The sequence below is a fragment of the Conger conger genome, chromosome 18 (genome assembly GCF_963514075.1).
Source record: "Conger conger chromosome 18, fConCon1.1, whole genome shotgun sequence".
NCBI classification, from domain to species: domain Eukaryota; kingdom Metazoa; phylum Chordata; class Actinopteri; order Anguilliformes; family Congridae; genus Conger; species Conger conger.
Genome location: NC_083777.1, coordinates 25927691 through 25937690, shown reverse-complemented (window position 1 = coordinate 25937690; position 10000 = coordinate 25927691). Strand labels below are relative to the sequence as shown.

Below are 10000 nucleotides of genomic sequence, written 5' to 3'. Positions count from 1 at the left end.
GCATGAAGCCTGAATACTCTATTCAAAGGCAAAAACACTGTAACTTTCCAGGATTTTTAAAGCAAAGGCTTCCCATACCAGCCTGCAGACAAGAGCCCCACAGACTGAGCCTTGCTCCAGCATCACCGGGGCCAGGAGGGCTCCAGTAGGCTGGGACAGGGCGACTCATCGCCCCCCAGCGCCCCCCACTGGCAGATCAGACACCTGCAGGTCTACCTGTCGAGCCGGGCGTGAAGCGTCTTCCCGTGACTCATACCTGTAAAAGTCAAACACATTACATGACGGCCATTTTAAGCTCCCGCTCTTCTCCATCGCGACTTACGCAGCAGAACGCCGTGCGATAAAAGCACTCGCTTCAGAGGAGTGTATGTGCGTCTGTTCCCCGCAGAAATCTGCAGAAGTGCCATGACGCAGTGCGCGGAAAAGTTACCGTTTCAAAAATGTTTTACACTGATCTTGTTCTCAGTCTCCATATACAGCCTGTATACACTACTGTTTATCAGCACTGGTATAATAGCAATGCACAGGAGTGAGAATGCTGTGTTTATAGTACATGACAGCAGAGGTTCCCAAACTGTGGGTCGGGACCCAATGTTGGGCCGTCGATTTCAGGATGGGGTCGCCTGAAAACCTTTAAAAGGACACAGTGTAATTTTTGTCTCTTTAAAATATGTGAATGTAGGTCACTACCTGTTTGACATTACAACAACCCGACTATAATAAAGCAATGAGGCAGGAGAGGTTGTGGCATATTTCCAGTGTAGTCGTGGAGGAGTAGGTGTTGTTTGGCACAAAATGTGTGTGGGTGGGGTGTTGGGGTCATGTACGTTTGTGAAGATACTCTGGTCTTCAAGAACAATATATTCTACTGTGCTCAAACCAACAGTAAAAGTACCATTCAATTCAATTCAAAAAAGGGACATTCAATACATCCATCCATCCATCCATTATCTGAACCTGCTTATCCTGATCAGGGTCGCAGGGGGGCTGGAGCCTATCCCAGCATACATTGGGCGAAAGGCAGGAATACACCCTGGACAGGTCGCCAGTCCATCGCAGGGCACACACACCATTCACTCACACACTCACACACTCACACACTCATACACTCATACACTCACACACTCATACACTCATACACTCATACACTCATACCTATGGGCAATTTAGACTCTCCAATCAGCCTAACCTGCATGTCTTTGGACTGTGGGAGGAAACCGGAGTACCCGGAGGAAACCCACGCAGACACGGGGAGAACATGCAAACTCCGCACAGAGAGGCCCTGGCCGACGGGGATTCGAACCCAGGACCTCCTTGCTGTGAGGCGGCAGTGCTACCCACTGCACCATCCGTGCCGCCACATTCAATACAAATAAAAGAAATAATATATTGTCAAATATTTTCACTGCATTTCATGTTTTTGTCTAAGACACTTGTGTTATGTCAAAAAATAATAAAATTCTTTAAAAAAAATACTACAGGGTCTCAGGAGGATAATAACATTTTATTGTACGAAATGTTATTGTTCGCGAGACAGCGAGAAACAGCTAACTTTTCTTTTTCACTCCTGTTTCTGTTATTCCTCGACTTCTGCTCCATGGCTTTTCGCATTTACACACCGGTAAAAATCAATACACCAGAGGCCGTGCTAATTCAAGAACTTGTTTATTTCACAGTCAGTAGAACCACCTGATGCATCCGTGTAAAACAATAACTGTTCATAAAATCACACGTGTGAGACTGTGTCCGATACACGGCAGAGAAAAAAACGAAAACAAAAGAGCACAGGATTTGTACGATCTCTGGGCGGGACAGGGACTGGCTGGAGGCGAATGTCGGACAGGTAGAGCGCCGCGTTGTAAACACGTTTCGGGCGGAGTCAGTGCAGAAGGTCTGTTTGTTGCTTTCACCCCCCAAAATGGACGCCGTGTAGGGATTTTGGGGGAGAAGATTGGCTCGGAGGAGGGCGGCGAGGCCATAACACAGTGAGAGTCAGACGTAAACACCTTTTAACCGTTTAATACCGTGGGGCAGGCAGGGGCGTGTGGTCAGGGCAGGCACGGTAGGGACCTGGCTAGCCGGTCCTCTCTCTGTTACCAGGCTTCACTCTTTCCTGTGCACACAGGAAGTACTAACGCGTGTGACCCGGTGGTAAAAATCACACTCGCCCCGATTTTGACGATGCCCACCCTGATCACACGACACCCGGCCCTGTTGTCGGGAGTTCTCCAGAACGGGAACGCGACAGGTGGTCTTTGGTCTTCCGTGAGCGACGCAAAGTTCTCTCCTTTCTCAAATGGCACGTTTTTATTCCGTGGAACAGTAAAGAGGTCGGGTCGGGACGGGACGGGACGGGACGGGACCGGGCGGGGCGGGACGGGACGGGACCGGGTGGGGCCCGGTTTTAAACAGCCACAGTCAGGCTTCACGACAGTCGAGTGTGGGGAGTGAGTGCAAGTGTGCGAGACAGGATTATACTGCAGACATTAGTGTAACAAAAGACAATAACCTCATAATCACCCTTCCACCCCCCTTCCCCTGATAATACAAGAAAGAATAATACAATAATACATGTTCCTCAATTTCCTCAATCCCTGGCACACTGGTGTCATTTCTGCGGAAAGCTGAAGGGGGCACAGTGAGACAGACCCTGGTCTGCACGGGGTGGGGTGATGGGGGGGGGGGGGGGTTGAGGCGTTTGGCAAGTCGGGGGTACCCTGTTGTCCCTGGGTAGCTGTGTGGGTCTTCAGAGGGGGCCGGGGGCGGGGGGGCCCAGGGTGAGAGTCAGGAGGAGAGGGTAATGGATGTTCTCATCGTACAGCTCCTTCCCCCCACGCTGCAGCTGGAAGGGACAGAGAGCCGGGGGTCAGGAGAGGGACCGGCCTGACACACAGTAACATACGCACAGTAACATACACACATGCTGAGCTAACAAACAGTAACATACACACATGCTAAGTTAACACACAGTAACATACACACATGCTAAGCTAACACACAGTAAGACACACATGCTAAGTTAACACACAGTAACATACACACATGATAAGTTAACACACAGTAACATACACACATGCTAAGTTAACACACAGTAACATACACACATGCTAAGTTAACACACAGTAACATACACACATGCTAAGTTAACACACAATAACATACACACATGCTAAGTTAACACACAGTAACATACACACATGCTAAGTTAACACACAGTAACACACACATGCTAAGTTAACACACAGTAACATACACACATGCTGAGCTAACACACAGTAACATACACACATGCTAAGTTAACACACAGTAACATACACACATGCTAAGCCAACACACCGTGACAACGACACTTGCTAAGCTAATACACAGTGATATAAACATTACATTACATTATTAGCATTTGGCAGACGCTCTTATCCAGAGCGACGTACAGTTGATTAGACTAAGCAGGAGACAATCCTCCCCTGGAGCAATGCAGGGTTAAGGGCCTTGCTCAAGGGCCCAACGGCTGTGTGGATCTTATTGTGGCTACACCAGGATTAGAACCACCGACCTTGCATATACCAGTCATTTACTTTAACCACTACACTACAGGCCGCCCCAGCTAAACACTTGCTATGCTAACACACAGTTATATAAACACTTACTAAGCTAGCACACAGTGATAAAACACATGCTAAGCTAACAGACAGTGATAAAAACACATATTAAGCTAACAAACAGTGAGATAAATACATACAAAGCTAATACACACAATGACATACACACATGCTAAGCTAACACACAGTGAAATAAGCACACACTAAGCTAACACAAACAGTAAACACAACACAGCAGCAAGGTGTGTGCGATACTGTCCCAAGAACATTTGGGCCAACACAGCCCCACCCCTGCCACGGTCCCACAGGCTCTGAGAGGCAGGCGAGGCGGGACTGACCCGATAAAAACCTGACCACGCATCGCCACGGCGCCCCGCCTCCTCTCAGCCAATCAGCTCAGTGAGAAGGGCCAGTGCAGAGTCAGGAGGGCGAAGCATCATATTTATCTACGCAAAACACAGAGGCTCGGAAATATGGCGACGCGCAGGCCGGTTACACGCTGTAACCAGGCAACTGTAATAGCAGGTCAGGAGGATCGATGTTTATTAATGCCCGCCAGCGGAATCAGAATCCTATCCTGTAACCTCCTTCAATCAATAAAGACGGGCGAGGAAAATGAAATGATGAAAGTGAAGAGAATAAAAGGCCTGCAGAGAGCCGGCACTCTCGCCCAGCGTGAGACCCTGTAATACTGAGCTCAAGTGCCAGAGTCACAGCTCAAGTACACGTCTCCTCGGGCCCCTCTGGCTGCCGGGCCCCGCACGGACAGGGCCTCAGCTGCACCCTCCTCCGCCCACACGCTCCCGACCACACCCGCTGCCAGGCTCCGCCCACGCGCTCCCGACCACACCCACTGCCAGGCTCCGCCCACACGCTCCCGACCACACCCGCTGCCAGGCTCCGCCCACACGCTCCCGACCACACCCGCTGCCAGGCTCCGCCCACACACTCCCGCCCACACCCACTGCCAGGCCCAGGCTCCGCCCACACCCTCCCAACCACACCCACGGCCAGGCCCAGGCTCCGCCCACACGCTCCCAACCACACCCACTGCCAGGCCCAGCTCCGCCCACACCCTCACAACCACACCCACAGTCAGGCCCAGGCTCCGCCCACACACTCCCAACCACACCCAAAGCCACATTCAGCCGCCCAAGACATCACACACAGAAAATGTGCCAATATCCCAAAAAAAGAAAAATAAATAAATAAATGGGCTTCTCTCCGTCTCCCTCCTTTGAGAGGAGAGATAAGAGTCCTCCCCGTGCCCTTGATGTGTCTTATCTCCCTGCCCACCCCTCCATACGCTGACCGCTGGGTCAGCCCGTGACCTGCCTAATCAGGGGGCCAGCGGCCCAACACTAAGCCCACTGCAGCCACTGCGCTTTCTCATTCAAATCACTGAGAGAGAGAGAGAGAGAGAGAGGGAGAGGGAAAGAGAGGGAGAGGGAGGGAGAGAGAGAGAGAGGGAGAGGGAAAGAGAGGGAGAGGGAGGGAGAGAGAGAGAGGGGAAGAGAGAGAGAGAGAGAGGGGGGAAGGAAGAGAGAGAGAGAGAGAGAGAGAGAGAGAGAGAGGGAGAGAGAGGGAGAGGGAGGGAGAGAGAGAGAGGGGAAGAGAGAGAGAGAGAGAGAGGGAGAGAGGGAGAGGGAGAGAGAGGGAGAGAGAGAGGGAGAGAGGGAGAGGGAGAGAGGGAGGGAGAGAGGGGAAGAGAGAGAGAGAGAGGGAAGGAGGGAGGGAGGAGAGAAAGAGAGAGGGGGAAGAGAGAGAGGGAGAGAGGGAAGGAGGGAAAGAGAGAGAGAGGAAGGAGGAGAGAGAGGGGAAGAGAGAGAGAGAGACAGAGAGAGAGGGAGAGAGGGGGAGAGAGAGAGAGAGGGAGGGATGGAGGGAGGGAGGAGAGAAAGAGAGAGGGATAGAGAGAGAGAGGGAGAGGGACAGGGGAAGAAAGGGAGATAGGGAGAGAGGGGAGGAGAGAGGGACAGAGAAAGAGGGAGAGAGCGAAGAAGAACAGGAGAGAAAGATGGAGAGAGAGAAAAGGAGAAAGCGAGTGAGAGAAAAAAACTGGCGGAGGTGAAAAGTTTAACAGGCAAAGCTGTTCCTCCTGATCACGGGCTGCTAATCAGCTTCACGGGTGACTGGGCAAATCGCCGCTCCTCCTAATCGCGGCTCCGCCAAATCCCCAACTCATTTATTTTATTGCCACTTTCCCCCGTTTCTTTCCTATTCCTCTTCCCCTGTTCACCCTGAGCTGCAGGGAGAGGAGAGGTAACTCCTCAGAGAAAGAGAGAGAGAGAGAGAGGGGGGAGGGGGGAGAGGGGGAGAGAGACAGAACCAGCCGAAGACCGGGGGTCCCCCGTCGGAGGACTGGGGGTGGGCAAAAAGAAAGGAGGGATAGAGGGAGTGAGAGAGGGGGGGAGGTGATGCGGGCAGCTGGGAGAGGGGCGGGCATAAAGGGGTTAATGCGCCGGGGCAAAATTAAAATTCATGACTCCCCTCACAACCATTTGTGTAACAAGATTAAGACGGGCCAGCGGAAAATAGCGCATTATCAGGCTTCTTACAGTTCTCCAGCTGTCCTGCTCTATTCCACAACAGCGCGGATAAGAGGATAACATGCCGTCTTGGAAGCACAAAAAAAAGAAAAAAAAAAAAAAAAGAAGAAAATGCCGCCATCTCTCTCTCCTCGCTGGAGCTGGGGAGCTCGCCCAGACAGGGGGACGGGGAGGGGAGAGGGCCAAAAAGCACCGGGACCTCTGGGGCTCCGGTGCGCCAGCAGGGCCCGCTGCCACCCACTGCTTTCATACCCACTCCTACCCCCCATACCGCCATTTTCTACTCCCCCCTACACCACCCCACTACCTACCCCCCCATACCACCATGTTCTACTGCCCCCTACACCACCCCACTACCTACCCCCCATACCGCCATGTTCTACTGCCCCCTACACCACCCCACTACCTACCCCCCCATACCGCCATGTTCTACTGCCCCCTACACCACCCCACTACCTACCCCCCATACCGCCATGTTCTACTGCCCCCTACACCACCCCACTACCTACCCCCCATACCCACCATGTTCTACTGCCCCCTACACCACCCCACTACCTACCCCCCCATACCGCCATGTTCTACTGCCCCCTACACCACCTCACTATCTACCCCCCATACCACCATGTTCTACTGCCCCCTACACCACCCCACTACCTACCCCCCATACCGCCATGTTCTACTGCCCCCATACCGCCATGTTCTACAGCCCCCCTACACCACCCCACGACCTACCCCCCATACCGCCATGTTCTACTGCCCCCTACACCACCCCACTACCTACCCCCCATACCGCCATGTTCTACTGCCCCGTACACCACCCCACTACCTACCCCCCATACCGCCATGTTCTACTGCCCCCATAACACCACTACCTGTGTGTATGTGAGTCTTTGTGTGTATGTGAGTGTGTGAGTGTGTGTGTGTGTGTAGTGTGGGTGTGCGTGTGTGTGTATATGTGTGAGTAGTGTGTGTAGTGTGTGTGTGTGTGTGTGTAGTGTGTATGTGAGCATGTGTGTGTATGTCAGTGTGTGTGTGTAGTGTGTGTGTGTGTGTGTGTGTGTGTGTGTGAGTGTGTGTGTAGTGTGTATGTGAGCATGTGTGTAGCGTGTGTGTGTGTGTGTGTGTGTGTGTGTGTGCAGTGTGTAGTGTGTGTTGTGTGTGTGTGTGTAGTGTGTGAGTGTGTGTGTGTGTGTGTAGTGTGTGTGTGTGTGTGTAGTGTGTATGTGAGCATGTGTGTAGTGTGTGTGTGAGCATGTGTGTAGCGTGTATGTGTGTGTTTGAGCATGTGTGTAGTGTGTATGTGAGCATGTGTGTAGTGTGTGTGTGTGTGTGTAGTGTGTGTAGTGTGTGTGTAGTGTGTGTAGTGTGTGTGTGAGTGTGTGTGTAGTGTGTGTGTGAGCATGTGTGTAGTGTGTGTGCCCAGGCTGTGTGACCAGTGTGGTGTGGTATACTGGGCTGGGCGTGGCTCTTCTGGTTCATTACGTATGTTCTCAATCCAAACAGATGGGCTGCAGATCTCCCCACAGATCCCCAGAGTGGGTGTTCAGTGGGAGATAAGGGCTCTGAATGCATCAGCTCCACATCTTTTAAAGCCACTTCAACTTTCCTTTACCGTTCCTTCATCATTCCCAAAAGGAGACCAGCCCCCACCCCCGCCCCCACCCCCACCCCGACCCCCCAAACCCACGCCACACTCGCCAGCCAGCAGCAGCTGACGTGTGTGTGTGTGTGTGTGTGTGCTTGCATGTGTATTTGTGTGTTCATTTGATATGGGTTTGTAGCTTGTGTGTGTGAACTTGCATATGTATTTGTGTGTGAATTCAATATGGGTGCGTAGTATGTGTGTGTGTTTGCATGTGTATGTGTGTGCATTCAATATGGGGTGTGTAGTGTATGTATGTGTGTGTGTGTGTATTTGTGGTGTGTAGTGTGTGTGTGTGTGTGTGTGTGTTTGCATGTGTATTTGTGTGTGCATTCGACATGGATGTGTAGTGTATGTGTGTGTGTATGTGGTGTGTAGTGTGTGTGTGTGTGTGTGTGTGTGACAGAGCCTTCGACTGCAAAATACAGAGGTAAAAATAGAGTGAAAGGAGTGAAGTGTTTCTTTGCGAGCAAAAGAGTGGATGCAAGGACATGTGAGGAGTGTGATGCGTGTGTGTGTGTGTGCGTGTGAAACTGTGAGAGAGCCAGAGAGAAGGAGCGAGAGACAAACAGAGAGAGAGCAGGGGTGGACATAAAGGAAACAGAGGTGGAGGTGGTGGTGGTGGTGGTGTGGGGGGGAGGGGGGGGTACAGAACTGCCCCAGTGCCCTGACTCCTCTGCTGCCCCTCCCGGGGTAATCTCACGCATGCAGACAGAGAGACACTTGACTCAGGCCGCCCCCCCTCCTCTCCTCCGCTCCGAGGACATCATTATCCCCCCCCTCGGCACAGAGGCGCCGTAGGTGGTCCGGCCCAGACAAAGAGCCCCGCAGACTTCAGGTGCATCAGGGGCACACAATGAGGAGGAGGAGGAGGAGGAGGGAGTGCTGTAGGAGGGTCCCCCTCCTCCCTCCACACCCTTCTGTTCTCCTTTCATTACGAATACGCAATAAGAAACAACCGTGCGACTGAACAGCCCCGACGGCCCTTTTACAAAAACAACTGACCACGTGATTGGCTGCGGAGAGCTGGGCCAGGACGGGGAGCGGGCGGGGCCGGCGAGATGTGAGACTTGCCCGCCGGCTGTGGGCGTGGCCTGCCGATCAGCTGACCCGGGGAGGGCCCTGACCCCCACCTGCAGGACACACCTGGGAAGGCGACGGTAATTGGAGGGAAACCCAAGCCGGGCGGCTAATCCCGACCCCTAATGGGCTCTAAGTGGCACTTTATTGTACAAGTGTCACTAAATGTCCGCACTCAGCCACAGGTATCCGGTGTCCTGTCATTGTGTCCCCACCCGCTGCCCCGAAGGCCTGGCGAGGAGAGCCACTCACCCATCGCTCCCCCTTCCCAAAAACACCCCCAAATCCCCCCCCCCCCCGCGCCCTGCGGTCCGCAGACAAGCCCAGAACCTGCTCTGCTCAACACCTGGGGGGGGCTAACGCCACGCCTTTATCGCCACGATCGTCCACAATTTATCTGCCATTTTAAGCTGTCACATTATAATCCGCTCTGATGGGCGGGGGGGGGGGGGGGGGGGTTCACCTTTCCTTCAACTTCCTGTCCAGACAGGAAGTGCCCATCAAGAAAGCTCATTTGAACTTCTTCCAGCAGCGCAGACAATGCCCGCCCTTTGTCTGGGCTTTCAGTTCGAGGCAAGTTGTAACAGAGCGCGGAGGCTCCAGAACAACACGGCGTAACTGGAGGAGACGCTGGCAGAGAGATGGGTAAAGAGCGGAGGGCAGGAGAGGGGAGATGGAAGACTGGCACCATGGGAGTGGGGTCTCATGGGGTCACGTTAACCGCAGAGTAGTAATTCCTAATAGGAAACATGGGAACTTTCTGATGGGTCCGATATGGTATCACCGGCCTGTCGGTAAAAACTGAATGGAAGTCACGTGAATGCAGCAAGAGAAAGAGAAAACACACCAGAAAATAAAATAAAAATAATAATCCCTGCGATGTGGGAAGTGGGGTTCGAGCACAGAAAAGCCCACAGGCTGAAAGCGATGCTGGGAATGAGCCACGCTCACAGATGCACTGCTGGGTTGTGGCTGAGTTGTGGCTGAGTTGTGGCTGGATCATGACTGGGTCATGGCTGGGTTGTGGCTGGGCTGTTGCTGGGTCGTGGCTGGGTTGTGGCTGGGCTGTGGCTGGGTTGTGGCAACCTCGGCTCCACCCACAGGACCGCCAAGAGGCCTCTCCATTCCGC

The 10000-nt window shown here is 53.1% G+C and overlaps 1 protein-coding gene across 1 annotated transcript in view; it reads right to left on the bottom strand.

The window, feature by feature from the left end:
• Positions 1–1649: 1649 nt before the first annotated feature.
• camkmt (calmodulin-lysine N-methyltransferase) overlaps positions 1650–10000 on the bottom strand; it is a 109912-nt gene continuing 101561 nt past the window's right edge. Inside the window, 1 exon segment of the mRNA XM_061228235.1 lies at positions 1650–2842. Coding sequence (XP_061084219.1) covers positions 2747–2842 — 96 coding nt within the window. The 3' untranslated portion in view covers positions 1650–2746.